We start from the raw sequence: 25955 nt of genomic DNA, 5'->3' as shown, positions 1-25955 counted from the left end.
TTGAAAACATGTACTGCGATAATACTGTTGGTGTGTGTGGTAGTTACTGGTACCTTTCAAATTAAACTACTACTGTAGTGGCAATATTATAGTATAACTACTACCTGCTCCTCCTCCAGTCTCTTCTGTGCCGTGTCAATGTACTGCTGGACAGCCATGTAGATGAACTTATACTGGGCCTCTGTCTGCACCATGCCTGACCGCTGCTGACGAACCCTCTGGATGGTCTTAGGGATGTCGATGTCACAGTCTAATCCTGAAACACACACAAGCACAAAAGGTCAAAAGGCAGCATATTTAGCACGGTTACACTAATACCTAATACACACAGATCCCTCCCAAGACTGGATCTCAGAGCCGTAACATTTGGATAGGACTGATATCTAAGTTATAACATTAGGATATGACTGTATTCAGAGCTGAAACGTTTGGATAGGACTGATGTCGGTGCGGTAATGTTTGGATAGGACTGATTTTATTGGTCGGTAACGTTTGGATGGGACTGATGTCAGAACCATCATGTTTGAAAGTTCAACATTCTCTTACCTTGTCTGTTGATGATGTCAATGAGAATATCAATGACAATGATGGTGCCTGTTCTCCCGATTCCTGCACTGGAGAGACAAAAGAGACAATAAGGTGTCATTTTCATAACGGACATACTGCGATTCTGCTAAAGTTCCAAGTAGAATTTTGGGCATGTGCTCCTGAGGACTCCTACGCTAATAATAAGTTACACTTGTAAATATGAACAAATCTATATGAAAGACAGTTCAGCTTGTGCTTGTGAAAATAAAATATATAACTTAAACGTTAAAATGTTTCAACAAAATTGGGATCCTTAACATTAAGACAAATCACTATCCAAAAAAACAATGTTTTTTTTGCCCACAAATTTTAAATCACAGTGCAGTCAACACAAAACATATTATTTTCCGTGTTATAGCCTAACTAGACAATAGGCTATGAAGGCCTGGGGAAAGTTGTGTAATTTAAAGCTAAAACCATAAGAAGCAGATGCAGAAAGTAAACATCAGAAAGAAAACATCCACTGTTTTGGTGCCCTACACATGGGCAGATAGTGGGTGTGACTGTGTGAGAGTAAAGTGTTGCATCTCGCACATCTTAATATCCTACCCTATTAATTGATGATTGGCCCTGCTTTACTGAAGTTGCGAGACATTGCAAGCCAAGAAATTGCGAGATACAATATTCCATTTGGTGGTACAGCTTTTTTGTATTGATGATAGATGTGCCCCGTGCACAGTTCTGACTCTTGTCTGCCTGGTGGCCAACCTGACTATACTGTGCCCCTACCCTCTCTCTCTCTCTCTCTCTCTGTCCCTCACTAGCTCGCTATAAAAGATGCTAGCGTTCATGTTCTCAGAAGTACGGCAACTAATCCATCTCCTCCTTTCCAAAAATACAGAATCTTAGGAGTCGATTCCTCGTGGAACTGAATCTTGACACTCAGAAATGGGAGTCGACACGGAGTCGAATACATTATTTTGGAGTCGACTCTCCACCACTACGGCATCGACGTTAACAGCTGAAAAAAAGTGGCAGAGAAAGGCAAGTGACAGCAGCTAAATGAGAAGGAAATGCAAGCTTTGCGAAGTGGAATTGAGGTACAGTAATAGGAGTACCGGTGCAATGCGTGAAACTGTTAGTTATAGATCTGTTAGTTATAGATGGTCAATGTCATCGAAAGCAAGTCTAAGAAGAGGCAGAAATGTTCTATGTGCACTATTTCTATGCTTCCCATGCTCTAGGCCTAAGCCTATTTAACTGCTTTTCAGTGACTGCTGCAACTAAAAAAAACGAGGCTATTTGCCAGGCTATTCGCCACGAGCGTGCTTAAAACAATCCACAGCTCATTTTTAAAAGAAGCTGAAGATCCTCTGTGGCCAAATCACGCTCTCTGGTGTAGTATTTTGAATGATTTCATTTATTTCTGTATAGGCACGAGTCATTATATAGCCATTTTTTTTGCAAATGTAATTCTATTTATTTTAAGGGAAGCTTATCTTCCCCTAGCCTATTGCACGCGCCGCCTATGCCGACATCAATGTGATGGTAAACCGGTGCGTAAAACAGCACTCAGGCTTACAAGGTGCGCAGGTTGGCATCTGCTCTCTGAGCGATGCTCCGCATGGTCCTAAAGCCAGCCACTCAAACAATATGCTAAAACAGACGTTGCATTTTCAACGGGATTGGAATGATTTTAGTGTACTTTTTTTGTAACATACTTTTACATTTTTGGTCTTGAGCTAGGGTATGGTGACTGCCCTGCCATACCCAACTGACGCAAGTGGACGTTTGTAGACTGTCCTAGACTACTAGATCTATAATTCTAGCTTCATGTTTTGCCAAACATAACAAATAAGAATGGTCAACTCAAACAGGCCCGGTCAACGTGGTGCAGGCATTTAGGCGTTTGTTATGACTGATGTTATGTCAGTAGGGCTTAGAGAGGTGTTGTGTCTGATACATGCGGTCTGTCACAATGTGTGCACCCTGTGTGTTTTACCTGCAGTGGACCACAATGGGCCCGGTGTCTCGAATGGTGGTCTGCGTGCGGTTGACCTGCTCCAGGAAGCTGAGCACACCCCCAGGCTCGTTGGGAACACCGTGGTCAGGCCAGCTCAGGTACTGGTAGTGCCAGATATACCTCATCGGCTCCCTCTGCAGATCGGGAGAGTTAGCGCTACAGTTTACAGGCCTATTCCAGCATGTGTTTTACCTGGTATTTGCTAGGTCTTGGTAAGACACTCTATGATAAAAACAGGTGCTTTATGGTTCTAACTTCAATTCATAAAAAAATGATTATTTAGCTATGTTATTGTTACATAAAAATAAATTCAACATACTACCTTAAAATGTCTACGTAAATATCAGGTAAAGTGGGCTGCAAAATAATGCAAAACTCCAATTTTAACAAGTCAATCAGAAATGGCCCATGTGATACAGGTTCATTAGGAATTACATTTCATACAACCAGAACGTTATACCTAAATCAAGCCCCCAGCAGAAGTGGGCTTATTGTGAAAGAATGTGCCATACTAAAACAGACCACTTTTATAAAGATCCTCCTTTGATTTTTGTGGTCACGACACGGGGCTGTCTTACCCGGTCCAAACGCGTCACCTCCAGTTCCCTCAGGATGTAGTCCTGAGCCGGACGCTCCTCAACGTTCTTCACACACACTTTCCCAAACTCCTTAGTGGCGTTGAGGTCAGGCCAGTAGCGCACACACTTGTTCTGACGAGGACAAAGTGGAACATTAGACAATCTAGAAGGCCCAACTTTTCTTTTCAAGCAGCTTAAACAATCACCTTAGCTGTCATACTATCCTGGTAATCCTGACCCATCCCCAAACCCCACGTCGCTCATCTCCACTCCTAGAATAAAAAAATATATACATACTGAACAAAAATATAAACGTAAAGTGTTGGACCCATGTTTCATGAACTGAAATAAAAGATCCCATACATTTTTCAAGCACACAAAAAAGCTTATTCATCTCACATTTTGTAAAGAATTTTTCATTTGCCAATATAATCCATCCACCTGACAGTTATGGTATATCAAGAAGCTGATTAAACAACATGATCATTATACAGGTGCACCTTGTGCTGGGGACAATAAAAGGCCACTCTAAAAGGGGCAGTTTTGTCACACAACACAATGCCACAGATGTCTCAAGTTTTGAGGGAGCGTGCATTTGGCATGGTGACTGTAGGAATGTCCCCCAGAGCTGTTGCCATAGAATTTCATGTTAATTTCTTTGCCATAAGCCGCCTCCTAAGTCATTTTGGAGAATTTGGCAGTACGTCCAACCGGCCTCACAATCGCAGACCACGTGTAACCACGGCAGCCCAGGACCTCCACATCCGGCTCCTTCACCTGATTGTCTGAGACCAGTCACCCCAAAACTGATGAAACTTAGAATTATTTCTGTATGTAATAAATTTATTTGGATTGGCTGGGCCTGGCTCCCAAGTGGGTGGGCCTGCCCAGTCATGTGAAATCCATAGATTAGGGTTTAATTTATTTATTTCAATTGACTGATTTCCTTATATGAACTGTAACTCAGTAAAATAATTTAAATTATTGCATGTAAAATATAAACATTTAAGCTGCCTCCCACATAATATTAGAGAATTTTGCAGTACGTCCAACCGGCCTCACAACCGCAGATCACGTGTAACCACGCCAGCCCAGGACCTCCACATCCGGGCTTATTCACCTGCGGGATCGTCTGAGACCAGCCACCCGGAAAGTTGATACAACTGTGGATTTGCACAACCGAAGAATTTGTCGTCCTCATCAGGATCTTGACCTGACAGCAGTTTGGTGTCGTAACCGACTTCAGTGGGCGAATTCTCACTTTCAATGGCCACTGGCATGCTGGAATAGTAGTCTTCATAGATGAATCCCGGTTTCAGCTTACCGGGCAGATGGTAGAAAGCATGTACAGTGTTGTATGGGTGAGCAGTTTGCTGATGTCAACATTTTGAGTGCCCCATGGTGGTGGTGGGGTTATGGTATGGACAGGCATAAACTACAGACAACGAACACAATTGCATTTTATCAATGGCAATTTCAGTGCACAGGGATACTGTGACAAGATCCTAAGGCCCATTGTCGTGCCATTCATGTCCAGCAACTTCACATAGCCATTGAGGAGAAGTGGGACAACATTCCACAGGCCACAATCAACAGCCTGATCAACTCTACGTGAAGGAGATGTGTCACGCTGCATGAGGCAAATGGTGGTCACATCAGATACTGACTGGTTTTCTGATCCACACCCCTAACGTTTTAAGGTATCTGTGACCAACAGATGCATATCTGAATTTATTTCAATTGACTGATTTCCTTATATGAACTGTAACTCAGTAAAATTGTTGCATGTTGCGTTTTTGTTCAGTGTAGCATTATATTGACTTGAATATGAATGCCTGATCTAATAATTATATTTTGTTCTCTGAACATATTATTTTTTGGGTTGAAAAGAGCAAACTGGGATCCACACCACGGGGGGGATTATGTGACTCCATAGACGAGACCGATATCGCCCGTTCATAATTCTATTTCTATGAACTCACCCGTCCTCTCTCCATCTCCTTGGTGGTCATGACAATGACGTGCGTGTTCTCCTGGTAGACCATCTTCCAGAAGTCCACCACAGTGTTCTGAAGGCAGCCCTGGGTGGCGATGAACACCTTGCCCTCCTCCACGTGACAGCCCTCTTCATGCATACTCTGAGGGGAGAGAAACATATTTCATTCATTCCATGTCTTCATTGGTGAGGAACATATAAAACGTTGATAGCCTAGTGGTGGTTCAGTCTGTTGGTGCTTTAGCCAACTCCTCACTGCATTAATTCATTTTCATGCCAAACATGGAAGAGTTGGCTGCGACAGCGCATAGGCTACAGTATAGGACCCGGACAAATCTTTAGGGCCCGTCTGTGACAATATGTACGGATCCGTTACTAGAGACATTGTGAGAAACTTCCAGAGTTTCCAGTGCACAGATCAGTTTCAAGTTACGTGTTTCACATCAGAATATGGTCATCGATGAACATGATAGGCATCTCATTCTGCATTTCTAACAGTTGTTTATTATGGTGCTTTAATATTTAATTGTAAGGGGCGAATTAAATTCAAGCCACATTTTCACTTAGTCGTGCATTGATGAAGTGGAAGTTAGGATTCGCCCCTAAGTGCCATGTAAATTATTCCACTCAGCAATAGACACGTGGGTTGCTTAGCAACAAAACTGATGCATGGGGCAAAACAGACAGGGTTGGCTTACATTGTCGACAACATGTAAACTATATTTCGTCGCGAATGTTTATTGAAAACATAAATAGCCCTGGTTGTCTCTCAAATACATCATTACAGTTGTTGGTTAGCTAGCTAGCGAATTTTAGCTAAATTAGCATTGACGTGACATCAATCAAAACACCTCAAAACAAGACATGGTACCAAGAACAAGATAAAACGAGCCACCTATGATTCCCCACATGGCCGCTTACTGTCACCGTTGCTAGCCATCTGACCAACCCAGAATCACAACACATGGACTTCTGCCCCATTGAAGAGCGCGCATCATTTTTGTGACCTCGTCAGATAACCCATCTATAAAGTGCATCGCTAAATTATTGATTCTATCAGTCATCTCCAGAACTCACTCTGATGTAGTTGGCATTGATGTAGTCTGAGCCAGGCACATCTGCATCTGCTTCCCTGATCTCCACCCGCGTAGTGTCGACTGGAACATAGATACACAGGGACGAGGGCCTTTAGTCTCGCACACGCACAGTTTTGTAGACAGGATGTACAGGTCGGTATTTCACTCACAAGGGAGGATGTTCTTGTATCTGTTTTTACTCTTGTTCTCTGCGGTCTGTCCTTCTTTCCTGGGGTAGAGGAGCTTACACTCCTGCTGCTGTAGCACCTGGAAGGAGACAGGATAAAGAAGAGAAGAACAAAAAGAGATTAGGAAAAAAATGAAAGGTTATAGAGAAAGAAGAGATACAATAAAATCATACAGAGGCAGCATCTGAAATGGCATTCCTTCTATCAAGTGCACAACTTTTGACCAGAGCCTTAGGGAGCTATTGTTTGACTCCCCCTTGTGAAGAGCCTGACGTGAGCCACAGACAACCCAATTTATGCTTAACTATATTTATGCTTAACTGAACTAAGCTAGTTCAGTTTGTTTTAGGACCGCTTTTTGTGTGTTTGGCCACACATACAGTAGGGGTCTCTATGGAGAAGATGAAATCAAATCAAAACTCTGCTAGAAAACAGGAGGCTGAAAGTTAAATCTCTCACCACAAGAGGTCACAATGAGACAAATCCCTTAGACCCAGGCTGTGTCCTAAATGGCACCATATTCTCTAGTGTCCTACCTTTGACCAGGGCCATGAACCAGACCATGACAGGAACCAGTGGTGTCTGTCTTAGAGTTAACAATAGTGTTCCTTGGGTTGTCCCTCAGACAATGCCTCATGAACATACTGGACATGACTTTCATGTTTTGGAATATGAGATGATATATGTGATCTAGAATCATTGAAACACACTGATGGTGGTGTTGACATCACCCCCCTTGTACCTCAAACTCTTCCCAGAACCCTTGTTTGGGCTTCTCGGAGTTGTCCGCCACTTTGTTGAGCTCCTTTACCCTGTTCTCAATGTTGGCTGCATTTATTCTGGTGGCATTGAAGGGCTTTCGTTGGAAAAAGGGAAGAGAAATACATTCATAAATTAATTCCATGGATTATCATATGATCCACCATTCACATTCAAGTATATGTTATAGAACTTGCAGCTTAACCACACTTGGACTTACACATAATTCCATATTTAACACACCCGATTTTCAGAGTAGATGTTCTAGAAACAACGTGGCTTCCATTTCTTTTACAAGGACATCACTGTTTTATGTACTGCTGTCTGAACGCACTGGTCCAGTCTCTCACCTGTTTGAGGTGAACAACAATTCCGCTCTTCTCCACCATGGGGTTTTTCTTGTAGTGATCCACCAGGTCAGCTAGCGTGTCAAACCTCTCTCCTCCGCCCACGTCATACTTCCCATCCTGCTGGGGCCACACAGAAACTCTGTTTAGTAGGGATGGAGAACATTCAGCCTGCTTCATAGTCAATATGGAAGCTCTAGTCTACAGTGCCTGGCATTGCCTTATGTCAGATGGCATCACTCCTTCGTGACACTCGTCCCTCAATCAGTGCAGGCGGAATTGCCGTGCTATCTGACCTAAGACAATTGAATGCCCGGCTAAAGAAGAAGCTTTTTAAAACTCTCCATAGTTGAACTAGTTGCAATTTTTTTTAAATCTATGAGTGTGCTTTATTAACTATCATCCTAAATCGAAATATTGAATCATTTTGACAAATGTAATTATTTTATATTACGCAAATGTCGTCTATGGTTGAGTGAACATCTTACTACATTACACAGACTAAAGTTAACACAAAATAATTAAAAGAAATTCACATCCTGTTTACCTTAGATTGGTGATGTTAGTGTAAAAGTTTATAGTCATCACGATCTCACAACATCAATTGCTTAAAACATAACAATATCTTTGGTTTAGTATATATGTTTTTGTCATAGTGTGCCAGTCCGTAGTGGAACAGAAAACACAGCTGCTTATAAATGTCTCTGACCTGACATGAATTCACAGATTTTATGGTTAGCTATCACTCAAATGAAAGCCAACCTCTGTCGCTATTTAGAAACCGATGTGAGGTGGTGATTCGTTGAAATGATCCAGTCAAGAAAAGTGTTAACTTTTTCGTATTAGCCATCTACCGGAAAAAAAATCTTACAGAGATATATAAGTTGATAAATGGCTACTACAGGTTTTCATCTACCGACTGGTGTATGTAGTATACCCAATATCTTTGAGTTTGATCTCTTAGAAGAGTTTAAAAGGGACATGTCGCCGCAGTTATTTTCCCACTTCCATTGATCTCAATACAATATTGATTTGAGTGATTAATTTTGCTCGCTATTGATTACAGTAGAACAAGGCCGCTTGGTAAATATAGGTGCGTGTGCACTTCTAAGGTACTAATTAAGCAATCTGTGACACGTATGTTTAGACACAAATGTTTATGTTTTGGTGTTCCAAATATCATGACATATTTCAGCATATTGATTATGAGTTTGGACATTTAAAACCTGTGTTTTGACACTAGGCTTTTAATTTAAAAAAGTAGAAATGTTACTTTTAACAATATTTTTTCGATGGGATTCTGCTTAATCAGGTAAAAACTACTGAATGAGCCCAAAAAACCTGCTATGATTGATTTTAATGTCATTGGTGAAATCATGAAAATGTGTTTCTTGCCTTCTGTTAGCGCTGTTTGCTACCCCTACTAGCCTGCTAGCCCCTATTATCCTGCTAGCCTTACAAGCCTGCTTTCCCTACTAGCCTGCTAGCCCTGCCAGATAGGCCAATCTAGCTGGCAGGATAGGGGCTACAAGCATGCTAGTTCCTGCTAGTCTGCCAGCTAGCTTGCTAGCCCTACAAGCCTGCTAGTCCCTATATTCCTAGCTGCCCTACTGGTCTTCTAGCCCTGCCAGGTAACCTGCTAGACCCTAAGCCAAAGGCCTTTCTATAATAAAAGCTAGCCTGTAAGAGTTAGCCTACTGCTAGCTAGGCCTGTTTTCAACTAATCAAGCCCCTGTTAATTTGAATCAGGTGTGCTTGTGTTAGGATATATGGAATACTGGTTGGGCCCACGACAGATTGAGAAAGGCTGCTCTAGCTCTTAGTCTAAACAATTAAGTCTATCAAAGTATGTGCTCTACAAATTGCTTACCAAGGTGTGTTATGCAAAGATGGTATATTATAAGAGTAACAATTGCAGTGCCATCCGGCTCACAGAAGGCGCAGGGTAGTGAGTACCTGTCAGGTGAGCCAGAAGCGATGACTCTCATTGTATTTTTTTATATTTCCTTCTGGAGACACAGTGACAACTAGGAAAGACTAGTTCACAACCATGAAAGTATGGTGACAGCTAGGAAAGACTGCTGATATCTGGGAAAGACCAGAGACGGGGAGGCTTGGCAGGCTGAAGCACGACCTTTACAAGGAGATACCCACTATCAATTACTATGGAAAGATATATAATAAGACCCCCAAGGTCGGACGAGAGTGGGGTAGGATGATCGACCTACAGGACAGACCATTGTTGAGACGGGGGAGATTCCAGGGTAGGAGCCAAACCACAGTCCCCAGAATCTCCATATGCAACATCACTGAAGCATCAGGGGAGACAGACGACCAACAGGAGAGACAAGGCAATCTGTATTGAACACCAACACAGGAGAGACCAGGAAGCAACCTGTGGAATGGACTGCTGCATCAGCAACAAAGGAATCGGAGATGTTCAATTGAGATGTAAACCAAGGGCTGGAGGTAACCCTCACAGGAGATGTAGGGAAGAAAATCTGAGCAATGTCAACTATCATCTGGATCATAGGGGCTGACTGCTTTGGAAAGGAGGAGAGGAAATCCAAGGCAAACATCAAGACAAAAGAAAACCGACGTCTGAAGGACATAACACTAAGAGGCGACTTGCGCAGGCTTATGAAGGCTTTTCAAAAACCAAGGGGGGAAGAGAAACTACCATTGAAGAACATCCGTGACAACCTGACAGAGTGCATTCAGACTTTGTGGTGAGCTGAGTACCATCGCAGGGCCAGAAGGAGGCCGATGAAGGAGAGGAGAGACTTTACAAAGAACCCCTTCCAGTATCTATCAAAACTCCTGGGGGACAAAATATCAGGAGAGCTAAAAGCAATGAAGGAAGAGGTGGAGGAGCACCTTCATGGAGTGCACAGTGACCTCAGACGTGAGATGTCAGAAGTCAGCTGGTGGAGGTGAATGACTTTCTCAAAAAGGCCAGGGGAAGATCAAAGCCAGAGCCTAATGGTATTCCATTACAAATACTGCAAGAGGCTCAGGAAGAGAGACTGAGGCTGCTGAAAGGGGCATGGAGGAAAAACTATCTGGCAGAAAGCTGGCTAGTTGCCGAGGGGTGTTTCATTCCAAATGAAGAAAAGTCCACAAACATCAAGCAATTCCGAACAATCTCACTCTTCAAGCGGAGACTTTACCACCACATGGCAGAGGCATGAGAGGGGCATCGTGACCGGGTGCACTCTCAGTCATTGCTTTTTCTGCCGCGATGAACTTCCTTGTGAGACGGGGTGCGATACTGGCAAGCGGCGTTCATGGACGATCTGGCGATTACAGCTAAGTCAGTCCCGGAAGGCATATCGATTTTGCAGGATCTGGAAGAGCTCACCAAATTGTCCAGAATGGAGTTAAAAATCAAGAAGTCTATTCCTGAAAAATATGTCCAGGAACGGTACCGATTCATAACCGGAGAGGAAACCATCTCCACCATCAGAGAGAAGCCTGTGAAGAGCTTGGGGAAGTGGTATGGGGCAGAGATTAATGACAAAGAGAGTGCACTCAATGACATCTACGTGTGCAGGCCAACACGTAGATGACATCTGTGGATAAGTGCGGCCTACCTGGCAAGTGTAAGGCATGGGGCTTCCAACACGGGGTACTTCCTAGACTCCTTTGGCCAATGCTTGAATATGAGGTACCTCTTTTAAAAGTGAAGGCACTAGGAAGGAAACTTAACAACTTCCTCAGGAGATGGCTAGCGGTCCCAACAAGCTTCTGCTCCATCGGTCTGTACAGCACAGGCAGCAAGCTGCAGCTGCCAATATCATCTGTGGTAGAGGAGTTCAAGGCAACAAAAGCAAGTCAAGTCCTGATGCTTTGGGACAGCAAGGATGAAATGGTTTGCCAGGTACTTCCACAGGTCAGGAGAGAGTGCAGCAAAGAGAACAAGGACCAAAGGGATACTTGCCACAGCAGGCAACTGGGAGATGCAGGCAGACCTCAAGAAGCAGCTGCTCTCCCAGAGGAGATAGCCAGCACAAGCCTAAGACCAGATATAGTCCTCTGATCTAGAAGCACAAACCAGGTGGTCCTCGTCGAGCTTACAGTGCCCTGGGAGGAGAGAATGGATGCAAAATAAACACCAGTCCCTCATCCTTGAGAGTCAGCAAAATGGATGGAGCCTGGAATCTACCACTTGAGGTTGGCTGAAGGGCCTTCACAGGCAATTCACTCTGGAGAACCCTGGGGCTGCTCAGCATTGAAGGAGTGGCAATGAAGAAGCTGGTGGCTGATATCAGCAAGCAGGCAGAAGAGGCATCTCGTTGAATCTGGCTGAAGAGGAATGAACGGTGGCAGAGCCAAGCAGGCATTAGGGAGGCTGAGTTGAGTGGTGGGATCGAGGGGGTAATTCCAGAATGCTGGTTCTGCCGCTGAGGCCCTCCGAAGTGTCGTGTGCTTATCGACGAAACACCAGTCGAGGGGGGTACCACACTTCAGAAGTCCCACTCCAGTTACGTGTGGAGCGCCTTGAAGGAGGAAGAATGAGTAGCGATTGCAGTGCCATTTGGCTCACAGTAGGTGCAGGGTAGCGTGTACCTGTCAGGTACGCCGGCAGCGATGACACTCATCGTATTTTGATAAAACCAGAACTAGTTCAGTCTGCAATGTTGGCATCAAACAATGTTAATAACCGTGTTATGACCTGCCTAAAACGTTTGGTGCTAACATGGCACCCATTAAAAGTCTACATCTCAAACATTGCTTGCCAAACTATATGCATAGCTCTGGCTCAGTGTAGGCCCTAGCTGGTCTTACCTGATATCGGATCATGACGTGTTACCTGGTATCGGATCATGACGTGGGTAACCTTGGTCTTGCGGTCCACATTTTCATGCTTCTCCTCGTTGGTGAGGACAGAGAGCACGAAGTCACCTGGTTTACTCTGGCTCTCGCGCACCAGGAAACTGCCAGGCTTGCCCTTGTCCGTAAGCAGCTTCTCAGCGTCGCGCCCAGAGAGGTGCCCGTGGTACCACCTAGGGTAGATTGGTAGATGTAGAGCCAGACAATTTATGACATGACTATTACGTTTGAATATACTAATACCATTGAAAAGCAATGAGGACTGAAATGAAAGTCACCCCAACCCAGCCGTATATATTGAATTGTTAACTTAAGAAATCAAAAAGTGTGTTTGTTTCTGAGTTGAGTTTGCACACGTGATGGTGTTACAAAGAAACTTGAATAGTGTGTGCCTCTGCATGTCTGTGTCTGTATGAGAGCTTGCATATGTGAATGTGTAGAAGGTTCCAACAAGAGGTCTCAGCAGGTGTTTCATGGAGAAGCCACAGAAACCATGCTTGACAGAGATCACACATTGTTCTTAGAAATAGATACATTGTACGTCACAATGTGTGGTTGTTCATTTCTGTGTGTGTGCGTACCTCTCGGAGGTGGGGTCTTTGCAGTTGAGTGGGTACTTGAGCTCGATGACGTCTCCATTCCTCTCTCTGAGGAGGTCGTGCTGCTCTGTGTAGTACTGCACCAGCTCTGCCAGCGTGGCAAACTTCTCCCCTCCATAGAGGTCGTAGTAGTCCCCTGAATTCTGGATCTTAATATGGGTGACCTCATCACTCCGCCTGACACACACACACACACACACACACACACGGAAGAGAGTCAGGGAAGAGAGTTAGTCACAGCGCACATTGTTCAAATAGGTCACTTTTTATTAGGTAACCGGTTTACCCTGCAGTATGTAGCAGAGGTTAGGTTAATTAGTCCCTCCAGGATTTCGCAGGGATTTTTGTGTTTTTGCGGGGTAATATGCTATGAATTTCTAACATTTGTCGCGAAAATGCACCGATGAGAACAAAAGTCTGTTGACTTGTGGCTTGATTGAACCATATTATGTGGTAAATGTTAGGTTGATATGGCGAGCCCTCTTTCTACACTACGGTGATGGGTCAGTTTTGCAATGCTTTGACAATGAGGTAATTATGCAGTGAGTGGTCAAATTTGCAAGCCTTCGCATAATATTTGGGGCATTGTTGATTTTGGTAAAAATGTGGCCATCGCAGAATCCTGTAGGGTTGGCTAATAGAGGTTAGATTACCACTGTTCTGTGTGTGTGTGAGCGTGTGTGTGTGTGAGCGTGTGTGTGTGTGTGTGTGTGTGTGTGTGTGTGTGTGTGTGTGTGTGTGTGTATACAAACAGAGCAAGACCACAAAAACCTGCATGAAAACAACAGGTTGATTTGATCAGTGGTACAGTGAATACCCAATCATTTCTAAACAATAGGAAACCGTTTTTTCAACAAATCTGTACAGAAATAAGACTGTTTCCCTTCTAGAAAAAAACCTTATCAGACAATATTATCCCTCTATAATACCATGTTTATTTCATATTAAAGGCTTAAAAGAGATTTTATTTGAGGTGAGTATTTGAAAGAAGCTGCTTTTCATTAAATGCAGGTGACTAGAGAGCACAGCTCAGACAAGGTCATAAAACAGTCACTGCCACTTTACAAGATACACAGCCACAAACAGACAGTGACACACACACACACACACACACACAGCATTCTAAACCGAAACATTCTTATCAGTATGGAAACAAGTCAGACTTCTTCAATTTTTTCCATTGCAGTAAAAATATCAGAGCACCATTTTTCTGCAGCAACAAGCAAAACCAACCTTCAAAACATACGCTTTGTTGTCTAAGTACACCTACACATTCAGAAGACCGTTTTTGAGCATGCAGCCAACCACAACTCCCACTCCACGCACTTTTACAAAAAAGATCATAGCTAGCGATCTAACACAGGCAATTAGAAAAGTGACAACACTGCACATTACGCTATCTGATATCTAGTTTGAATGTAATTAGCAAGCCTTCGCTCTGCAAATTGATGATCAAGTAACAGTCATAAAAAGTGTAGCTAATCATATCTCCCTCCCTCCCTCCGTTACTCTGCTTCCCATCACTCTCTCTCTCTCCACTTCTCTCGCCATCCATCTCTATCTTGCCTATAAACCTGCACTCCCTCCTTCCCTGTAATTGTGTTATGAATGTTTGAGTGGAGTAGTATGCCTCCCTGTCTGTGGCTACTAATGGCCAGCGACGGCTGCAATGTGCGCGCGTGCATGTGGCAGGCTGTTTTGAGGGAATTTAACACGATTAATGACATCTCAATGAGCCAAAAACATCCAACTAGATTTTACTCTGCAGATGGGCTTGGCCTGTTGCAGACTTGGAGACATTGCACACATTATCAATGTGCCATACTTCATCCTTGAATCTACTAGATACTAGCTCCTGTACCTGATTATGACAACTGCAATATCAAGTAGTACCGCAAAAATAACGGCTGTTAAATGTATAACTGATCAACGAACCATTATACCAGGTCATTTAATGCTTAAAAATGTAAACAAAAATGGATGAATAAGATATTTTGCTATAGAAACGCTGGATTTGGCTCCATTCATTGTGCACTCTACAGTCCGCAAAAACACTACAGTTTAACTATAGTAATACTACAGTATTTAATTTGCTTATACCATGCACATTTCCTTCCCCCATATCCTAATTTGTGCCACCCATAAGTGAGAAACCTACATATCAAGTAAAGTTACTTCTACAAACTAAGGGGTGTGAATACTTATGCAAATAAGATATTTCTGTATATTCATTTCAATAAAAAAAAATCTAAAAACATTTTTTCACTTTGTAATTATGGGGTATTTCTTGTAGCTGGGTGAGAGAATAAAAAAAAAATCCATTTTGAATTCAGGGCAACAGGTAGCCTAGTGGTTAGAGCGTTGCACTAGTAACCGAAAAGTTGCAAGATCGAATCCCTGAGCTGACAAGGTAAAAAAAAATCTGTCATTCTTAACAAGGCAGTTAACCCACTGTTCCTAGGCCGTCATTGAAAATAAGAATTTGTTCTTAACTGACTTTCCTAGTTAAATAAAGGTACAAATATATATATATATAATAATTCAGGTTGTAACACAAAACTCAAACTGTTGTAATATCTGAGCTGTAAAAGTCTAACCTGTAACAACTGGTCTCACCTAGCTATGTTTCAATTAACTTGTTCAGTTATATTTTTGTGGACAATTAGAAAGTTTGCATAGAAAATAGATGTGACAATTGACTGCTACAGTGCGTTTCCATTTAATTGTCTTGGTGTCAATAAAAACCGCTGCCTGGAAGTAATGACATCACAAAAAATATATAATAAAAAAGTAACAGCTGGTGTCGAATAATAATGGGAGTTGAAGCGTTTCCATTATCCATTTAGGCAAACTGTGCATTAATAAATAACAATCCATATGCCCTCACCTATCGGTTTCGTGTCTCAGGTAGCCCGCAGAAGCCAGTTTGGATAGAATGCAAGTAAGTCATCTAATAACTCTAAAGTGCCAATATTTTTTTGTAATGGTGGATTCAATTTAGATTTTTTTTGTTACTGACCTACACACAATACCCCATAATGTCAAATTGCAATTATATTTTCTAAATGTGTACAAATGAATAAAAAATGAAAAGCTGAATTGTCTTGAGTCAATAGGGATTTAACCCCTTTGTTATGGCAAGCCTAAATAAGTTCAGGTGTAAAAATATGCTTAACAAGTCACATAATAAGTTGCATGGACTCACTCTGTGTGCAATAATAGTGTTTAACATGATTTTTGAATGACTAGCTCATCTCTGTATCCCCACACATTCAATTATCTGTAAAGGCCCTCAGTAGAGCAGTTAATTTCAAACAAAGATTCAACAACAAAGACCAGGGAAGTTTTGCAATGCCTCGCAAAGGGCACCTATGGTAGATGGGTAAGAATTTAAAAAAGCAGACAATGAATATTCCTTTGAGCATGGAGAAGTTAATAATTACACTTCGGAATGTGTATCAATACACCCAGTCACTACAAAGATACAGGCGTCCTTCCTAACTAACTCAGTTGCCGGAGAAGCAGGAAACCGCTCAGGAATTTCACCACGAGGCCAATGGTGACTTTAAAACAGTCACAGAGTTGAATGGCTGTGACAGGAGAAAACTGAGAATGGATCAACAACATTGTAGTTACTCCACCATAATAAACTCATTGACAGAGTGAAAAGAATGAAGACTTTGCAGAAAAAAATCTATTCCTAAACATGCATCCTGTTCGCAACAAGGCACTAAAGTAATACTGCAAAAATTATGGCAAAGCAATTAACTTTTTATCCTGAATAGTGTTAAGTTTAGGGAAAATCCAATACATTACGGAGTACCTCTCTATATTTTAAATAATAGTGGTGGCTGTATCATGTCATGGGTATGCTTGTAATCGTTAAGGACTGGGGAGTTTTAAGGATAAAAAAGAAACGGAATGGAGCTAAGCACAGGCAAAATCCTAGAGGAAAACCTGGTTCTGTCTGCTTTCCACCAGACACTGGGAGATGATTTCACCTTTCAGCAGGAAAATAACCTAAAACACAAGGCCAAATCTACACTGGAGTTTCTTACCAAGAAGCCAGTGAATGTTCCTGAGTGGCCGAGTTACAGTTTTGACTTAAATTTACGTGAAAATCTACGGCAAGACCTGAAAATGGTTGTCAACCAATTTGAAAGACCTTGAAGAATAATGGGCAAATGTTGTACAACCCAGGTGTGGAAAGCTCTTAGAGACTTACCCAGAAAGACCCAGAAGCACTTCTACAAAGTATTCACTCAGGGGTGTGAATACTTCATCTCCGTATTTCATTTTCAATAAATTTGTCATCAATTTGTCATTGTCTATTGTGTGTAGATGGGTGAGAAAAAAAATCGAATACATTTTGAACTCAGGCTGTAACAACAAAATGAATAAATCAATGAGTATGAATACTTTCTGAAGGCGCTGTACATGTCCTCAAAGATGGCAAGCTCAGGTATGACCATTCTAGCTAACGATAGGGCAGATATCTATGTGAACAACAGGCACAACTAAGTCGTTTTTTTCTCCAAAGTTGCCAGAATGCCAATTGCATCAACTTATATCAGTACATTTGTAACAGCCTAAACATTACTAAACTTCTATTTCGATCAAATAAGCCTCACATAATTCAACATTCTCTCATAGACTTCCATACAAAAAAGAGATAGTTGATAGTAGCTTTAGTTGCCTGATGACATGCAGTACCAGTTAAAAGTTTGGACACACCTACTCATTCAAAGGCTTTTCTTTATTTTTACTATTTTCTACATTGTACAATAACAGTGAAGACATCCAATCTATGAAATAACGCATATGAAAGCATGTACTAACCAAAAAAGTAGCCACCTTTTGCCTTGATGACAGCTTTCACACTCTTGGCATTCTCTCAACCAGCTTCATCTGGAATGCATTTCCAACAGTCTTGAAGTACCCACATATACTGAGCACTTGTTGGCTGCTTTTCCTTCACTTTGCAGTCCAACTCATCCCAAACCATCTCAATTGGGTTGAGGTTGGGGGATTGTGGAGGCCAGGTCATCTGATGGAGCAGTCCATCACCCTTCTTGGTCAAATAGCCCTTAGACAGCCTGGAGGTGTGTTGGGTCATTGCCCTGTTGAAAAACAAATGATAGTGGGACTAAGCACAAACCAGATGAGATGGCTTATCGCTGCAGAATGCTGTGGTAGCCATGCTGGTTAAGTGTGCCTTGAATTCTAAATAAATCACTGACAGTGTCACCAGCAAAGCACCCCCACACCATCACACCTCCTCCTCCATGCTTCACGGTGAGAATCACACATGCGGACATCATCCGTTCACCTACTCTGCATCTCAAAAAGACACGGCGGTTGGAACCAAAAATCTCAAACTTGGACTCACCAGACCAAAGGACAGATTTCCACCGGTTTAATGTCCATTGCTCATGTTTCTTGGACCAAGCAAGTCTCTTTGTATTATTGGTGTCCCTTAGTAGTGCTTTCTTTGCAGCAATTCAACCATGAAGGCCTGATTCACGCAGTCTCCTCTGAACAGTTCATGTTGAGATGTGTCTGTTACTTGAACTCTGTGAAGCATTTATTTGGACTGCAATCTGAGGTGCAGTTAACTCTAATGAACTTATCCTCTGCAGCAGAGGTAACTCTGGGTCGTCCTTTCCTGTGGCGGTCCTCATGAGAGCCAGTTTCATCATAGCGGTTGATTTTTCCCCCGACTACACTTGAAGAAACTTTCAAAGTTATTTACATTTTCCGGATTGACTTAAAGTAATGGACTGGCAAAGGGTGGCTACTTTAAAACATCTTAAATATAAAATATATTTAGATTTGTTGAACACTTTTTTGATTACTACATGATTCCATGTGTTATTTCATAGTTTTGATGTCTTCACTATTATTCTACAATGTAGAAAATAGTAAAAATAAAGAAAAACCCTGAAATGAGGTGTCCCCAAACTTTTGACTGGTGCGTGATCATGTGCCCTGTGTACCTTCAAAATGATTCGGCACTCATCATTTATTTGAAAAACAGTTTCCATCCTCATTTGTCGCAATAAAAGAAAGTTAGACAAAATATAAATCCACCCGTCAAACAGATAACATTTTTGTCGATCTTTAGAAAATGCCTCCTATGTCAGCCATTTTTACATTACACAACGCAAAGATTTTTTTTGATGACATTACTTTTGTCAAATAAACCTGGGTCAATGGAAACCAGCCTACTTAAATACACATTACTCTAGAAGGGTCTCTGACTCCAGACCCTACTGGAACAGTTAACATCACAATGTTTAACCTTCCCCATCCCCCACTACCCCTCCTGGCCTCCCCCTGCCATCCAGCCCGGGCCAGGAAAGAAGGGAGAGATAAGCAAAGGGAAAAGCAGGGAGAATGAGACAACACAGCCTAGTGGAGTCCCAGGACGTCCATTACAATGAGAGAGAGTCGAGCTGGATTTCCCTCATCTAACATCTACTATAAACTGGGTGGGTTGAGCCCTGAATGCTGATTGGCTGACAGCCGTGGTATATCAGATTGTATACCTCGGGTATGACAGAACATGTATTTTTACTGCTCCAATTCTGTTGGTAACCAGTTTATGTAGCAATATTGGCCATATACCACACCCCCTCGGGTCTTATGCTTAAACCTATTAACAACCTTTTTTTTCAATTTTCGCCTAAAATGACATACCTAAATCTAACTGCCTGTAGCCCAGGACCTGAAACAAGGATATGCATATTCTTGATACCATTTGAGAGGAAACACTTTGAAGTTTGTGGAAATGTAAAATTAATGTAGGAGAATATAACACATTAGATCTGGTAAAGGATAATACAAAAAAAAAAACATGCGTTCTTTTTGGAGTTTTTCCCCCATCATCTTTGAAATGCAAGCAGTATGGGTGCAACGTTTCAGACTGATCCAGTGAAGAATTGGTCAATTGATACATTTTCATTGTACATAACTATAGAGAACATACAAAAATGCTTTGGTAATAAAAATGTTTACACACCCCCAGGAATGTCATGTTGGATCATTATCTTATTCACTAACTTTCACACATCTACATGGTCGGGCGGGGTGGGTGTGGAGCCAAAGACAGCAGTGGGGTCAAAATGTAGACCCCAGTCCCTACATTTGAACATAAAAATAGATTTGATCAAACAAAACTATGCAACATTTTATCTCTGGGACCCTCAGGATGACAAATCAGAGCAAAATGACTGAATGTAAGTACATTATTTACCTTCAGAGGTGAATGTATCAAACCAGTTGCCGTGATAAACATTTGTTGTTGTTGTGCACTCTCCTCAAACAATAGCATGGTACTTTTTCACTGCAATAGCTACTATTAATTGGACACCGCAGTTAGATTAACAAGAATTTAAGCTTTCTGCCCAAATAAGACATGTCTATGACCCGGCTGTTGTATACAACGTCATTCTAGTCACATTAGCGCACGTTAGCAACCACCCATCCCGTGGAGGTTAAGTAAGTAGACACTCTACTAATAACTTGTTAATTACTCTCTCATTGAGTGTGTCTGTGAGAGGAGTGTCTGTGATGTGTGATTGTGTGTGAGTATATACACAATTGAGAGAGAGTGTTAAATGCAAGTGTGTGAGAGTGTGTGTGTGATATGAGTGTGTGAGTAGTGTAATCTCTCACGCAAATAAATGTGTTCGAAAATGGAATCTTATCCATTGATGTCGGTGCAGAGCCTACTTTCAATAGCAAAACAGTGCAGACACAAAATAAGGCTGCCAATTCTCAATCACACACACAGGCAGCCCAAAGTCACCACATAGCCACAGGCATCAGCCAGGTCAGACCTCGACATGGACCCCCGGCCTTAATGTTATTAAGAGCTACTGCCTGGCCTGCCACACTCACCACTCACTGCTGCTGCCAGCCTAACTGCTCTCTCCCCGTCTCTCTCTCTCCCTCTCTCTGCTAAAGAGCGGTGCGCTAAAGGCCGACGCTGGACCTTTTCCAGGAGCTTTTTCCAACTCATGAGCCTCTTAAAAGCTTCCGTTGCCAAAGCAGAGCCACTCTCTCTCTCCTCGCACTGCAGGAAGTCACAGAGGCCTGCTGTTTACCAGAACTCCACACTTCTCTTTTGTAGTCAGCTCTCCAAATAGAGAACTGTTCTACAACTGTTCATAATTCAGTGAAATGTAATGTCATGGGACAGGGTTAGACTTGACGATTTCATACACGGAGGTCAAAAGAGGTCATATTCCTCAAAGGGCTGTTGTGGCGTAAAGGTCGTTCTATATGAATTCAATCACTTTCTGACTGCACTCCTTTTGAGTTGAATGAAACCTTCCTTACATGCGTGCTCATGGTAGAAGTGTTCAGAAATACCACATTTCAGACAGAAGCTGTGGTAAGTTTATATGACCTCCTTTCAAACAGCCCCTTATTTACATTTACCCATTTATACATACCAGTGGGTAACTGGCAAATTGGGAGGGGTGGGGATTGTTGTTAAACCATGGCAGCTGTTTGCAGTTCAAATTAGGGAAGTGTTAATGAATTTACCTGCAGAAAAGCAGAGAACCATTCACACAAAAATGAAAATGCAGTAATCATGACTAGGTCTTTAGGTGGCTTTTATTTTCTATGCCTTTTACCCCCTACACCTTTCAGATATGCAAAAAATCTGGTATAAAATGCAAGCATGTAAAATTAGTGGGATTTTGGTCTGTGTATGAAAGGGATAAATATCCTTTTATGAGCGCTTGGCTCTGAAGTCAATTTGCCGTTGCTGCCACATAATTATGGACACTCCCATCCTGCACACGCTTAGAAACACACACACACACTCCCTATACCCCTACGCACCCTTCTGAACAACAATTACAGACGTCCCAAAGCCAACTCTATAATGTGCGTTTGTCTGAGTGGAAGAAGTACATAGTAGTGGGGACGTGGTGGTGTGGTGTCACGTTGAGAGGTGACATGTGGCACTGGAGATAACATCTCAGGACAGATTGGAGAGGCCATCTGGAGGTCTGGATGAGTGTCCGCAGTGAAAGGGATCAGTTGGACAGGGAAGAGTGAGTGAGCTGTCAGAGATCTGGAAAGTTCCAATATGATACGGGCCTTTGTCTGACGGTGATGTAAATCCATTTAAATTCAATCACTTTTTGACAGCATCCCTTTTAATTGAAACAAAACTTTCCATACATGTTTGCCCATGGAAGAAGTGGTCAGAAAGTTACATTTTGGGCCGGAATCAGGAGATAGAGGTGCTCAAAGTTGACCCATTTTGCATACCCCACCCTACCAAAATACATCCATGTCTTAATCACTGAAAACGATAAACGGTTGAGTTTGATATCATTTGAAAGCTTTCAACATGTCTGCCAGGGTTATGATTACAGGTCCAAAAGTCACCTTCTGACCTCTTCTACATTGGGCAAACACTTAACACTTAAACCTTATGTATGGTAAGGTTTCGTTCAAATTAGAATTCTTGTGAAAGGTTCTTACACCAGTTTTATACTTTTTTTTTCAACCGAGGGGGGAAACAAACGTTCTCCATTTCCTAGAAACTCGGGAGAGCAACAAAGGTATATTTGAGGAGCGATTATTTCCCATTTCAGCTTGGCCAACTGTGCACAGATGACATGCGGCTTGACTCCTGCCTTCATTAAAATTGCTCAGCCGTCCCCAGGAGACAATATACCCGAGTTTGGTTCTCTCTGAATGCTGAAGTTGACATCAGTGACAATGTTGTGGTGTATAGGCGGCTAGCGTTAGGCTAAAGCGCTAGGCTAAAGCGCTAGGAGATAACAATGCTGTTCTCCTTTGGTTATTGGACAAATAACTTTCCCACAACATTTTGGCAACCAAAATGTGACATGCTGTTAACATGGACGCTGCTACCTGACAGAGAGAGTAAAATCCCCCGGGTTGCTCTTGCTCGGCCGGGCTAGGAAACTGCCGTGGACCCCCCGCGTCAACAGGAGCTGCTCTGCCTCGATGCCGGTGATGTTGGGGTGGAACCACCTTGAAGAACACAGAGAGAGTGAGAGAGAGAAAGAGAGAGAATAGTTTTGATCACAAAAGCCAAATCCAGAGTCACCAGTGTTTCTCTATACATCCCTAAGGGACTTCCAGGCGTATACAGAACGTTAGTTAATTACCTTCAAATAACCTACCATTTCCATTCTCAGAACGTTAATAAAACCTCCCAGGAAAACTGTTAGAACCTCCCTGCAACCTAAACATTTACATTCCCAGAACAGGCAAAAAAAAATTTAAACTTAACATTTTACCGGTCAGGAAACTTATGGGTTTGGTCCCAAAACCAATGGGAAACCCACAACTTCCATAGAACCAAATGTGCTAGCTGGGTCAGTTTGGTGACAGTAGTTAGATACACATAAAAAGTGAGATATAAACTTTTGGAAAGCAGAACACCAATATTTACAGAGCTTAATATAACTGGCAAATGTTTACTTCCTCTGTTATATAACCAAGTAGAGAGTAAAAGATAACATTTACTCCATCCAGCTCACATTTTGATAAACCCTATCGTCCACTATCAACCATTACAAATTTGGATGTTACATTGTCCACCAACCTAAAGTAATATAGAGAAATACACACTAGCGTAATTGAAAAGTATGGCTCTGGTCTGTGTCCTTCTATCACTATCTCCCCCTACATATATCCCTACTGTTCTGTCATAAATAAATAAAAAAATCAATAATCAATAATGTTTTTTCCTCTTCATAATGTGTGTTTTTCATCATTGTTAGTATGCTAAAGTAGTGAAGCATGTCAGTAAGTCAGTTGTTTGGAGTTGCAGCTCATGGTTCAGTTAGTTCACAGGGTTCCAACCTTTTCTAGCATGAGAGCTAGTGTCATGTGTTTGTTCACCTGCACCCGGACGCATTTGCTAATAACCCATCTGCAACCGCACAACTATATATGTGATGAAGTGAAATTCTTAAGCACGCACCTGATCCTAACCCATAAATATAGAAAATGCACTGTACAGTCAGAGATAGTGGAATTCATTTTTGACAGGCCTTTTAGATATTAGCCTGTTTCTGCTTATCATTTCCAGCCATTTGGCAGTGGTGTAAAGTACTTAAGTAAAATTACTCTATGGTACTACTTAAGTCGTTTTTTGGGGTATTTATATTTTTTGTCAACTTTCACTTCACTGCATTCCTATAGAAAATAATGTACTTTTTACTCTTTACATTTTCCCTGACACCCAAAAGTACTCATTACATTTTGAACGTTTAGCAGGACAGAAAATGGTCAAATTCAAGCACTTATCAAGAGAACATCCCTGGTCCTCTCTACTGTCTCTGATCTGGCGAGCTCACTAAACACACATGCTTCGTTTGTAAATTATGTCTGAGTGTTGGAGTGTGCCCCTGGCTATCCGTACATTTAAATAACAAGAAAATGGCACAGTCTGGTTTGCTTAATATAAGGAATTAGAAATTATTTATACTTTTACTTTTGATATTTAAGTATATTTTAGCAATTACATTTACTTTTGATACTTAATTATATTTAAAACCAAAATACTCTCAAGTAGTATTTTACTGGGTTTTCTATTAAGGTATCTTGACTTTATGACAACTGGGTACTTTTTCCACCACTGCAATTTGGTAGGCTATTTGTTAGTCAACTTGACTATCATTAGATACATACAGCTTCTTTTCTGTCATTACTGGTTGCCCTATAAGACTAAATAAACCTTTGCTCACAAGAATAATGTTGTGGCGGAGATCTTTGTGTGCTATACTCAGCCTTGTCTCAGGATGGTAAGTTGGTGGTTGAATATCCCTCTAGTGGTGTGGGGGCTGTGCTTTGGCAAAATGGGTGGGGTTATATCCTTCCTGTTTGGCCCTGTCCGGGGGTGTCCTCGGATGGGGCCACAGTGTCTCCTGACCCCTCCTGTCTCAGCCTCCAGTATTTATGCTGCAGTAGTTTGTGTCGGGGGGCTAGGGTCAGTTTGTTATATCTGGAGTACTTCTCCTGTCCTATTCGGTGTCCTGTGTGAATTTAAGTGTGCTCTCTCTAATTCTCTCTCTCTCTTTCTTTCTCTTTCTCGGAGGACCTGAGCCCTAGGACCATGCCTCAGGACTACCTGACATGATGACTCCTTGCTGTCCCCAGTCCACCTGGCCGTGCTGCTGCTCCAGTTTCAACTGTTCTGCCTTATTATTATTGGACCATGCTGGTCATTTATGAACATTTGAACATCTTGGCCATGTTCTGTTATAATCTCCACCCGGCACAGCCAGAAGAGGACTGGCCACCTTACATAGCCTGGTTCCTCTCTAGGTTTCATCCTAGGTTTTTGGCCTTTCTAGGGAGTTTTTCCTAGCCACCGTGCTTCTACACCTGCATTGCTTACTGTTTGGGGTTTTAGGCTGGGTTTCTGTACAGCACTTTGAGATATCAGCTGATGTACGAAGGGCTATATAAATAAATTTGATTTGGCAGTAAAGATGTTTATGAACCGAGGAGAAAATGCTAACTGATGCCATTTCCAAATGGCATCAGACCGGTTTGAAGGACATTAAAAGCTGTTACATCATGTTAAGATTTCAGTTTGGCTCGGATGCCTATTTTATATCATCTCTTAAGATGCTGAAAGAAATAAAACATATTTCTCCTCTCCCGTTCACGAAAAAATTACATTTGGTGTATAATTTTACTGCAAGAAATACTTAATTCTGCAGGAGTTAATATTATATGAGGCTATGTTAGATGTTATAGACCTACGGACAGTGGCTAGGTTTCCATCCAATTGGTGAATATTCAAAAATCGCATAAAAACAATCTGTGCATTTTCCCACCAGTGATGTTTCCATCAAATTGACTTGTTGCGAATAAAAGGGTGTTGCTTGATGACATAGTGTACATAAAAATACCATTTGTAGTTCAATTCCTATGTACCGTGGCATTTTCAACTCTACTGATGGTTTTCTCACAAAAAAATGTTCCGTTATATAGCGAGTCTGCCCACTGCGCACTGT

The 25955-nt window shown here is 42.0% G+C and overlaps 1 protein-coding gene across 2 annotated transcripts in view; it reads right to left on the bottom strand.

Moving 5' to 3' along the window:
- The window catches only part of LOC139416420 (tyrosine-protein phosphatase non-receptor type 11-like), a 57617-nt gene that overhangs the window by 8478 nt on the left and 23184 nt on the right, over positions 1-25955 (bottom strand). Inside the window, exons 2-13 of one of the 2 annotated variants that reach the window (XM_071165016.1) lie at positions 22831-22953; positions 12910-13104; positions 12309-12501; positions 7499-7615; positions 7132-7245; positions 6372-6468; positions 6203-6282; positions 5112-5267; positions 3130-3261; positions 2531-2685; positions 547-614; positions 105-256 (exon numbers count right to left, since the gene is read on the bottom strand). In XM_071165016.1, the coding sequence (XP_071021117.1) occupies positions 105-256; positions 547-614; positions 2531-2685; positions 3130-3261; positions 5112-5267; positions 6203-6282; positions 6372-6468; positions 7132-7245; positions 7499-7615; positions 12309-12501; positions 12910-13104; positions 22831-22953 (1582 nt within the window). Of the gene's footprint in view, positions 1-104; positions 257-546; positions 615-2530; positions 2686-3129; positions 3262-5111; positions 5268-6202; positions 6283-6371; positions 6469-7131; positions 7246-7498; positions 7619-12308; positions 12502-12909; positions 13105-22830; positions 22954-25955 lie in introns of both variants that reach the window. The other variant, XM_071165015.1, reaches the window with a different exon arrangement.

The sequence above is a fragment of the Oncorhynchus clarkii genome, chromosome 9 (genome assembly GCF_045791955.1).
Source record: "Oncorhynchus clarkii lewisi isolate Uvic-CL-2024 chromosome 9, UVic_Ocla_1.0, whole genome shotgun sequence".
Taxonomy (NCBI): domain Eukaryota; kingdom Metazoa; phylum Chordata; class Actinopteri; order Salmoniformes; family Salmonidae; genus Oncorhynchus; species Oncorhynchus clarkii.
The sequence above is the reverse complement of the archived record's forward strand: the minus strand, read 5'-3'. Positions and strand labels throughout refer to the sequence as shown.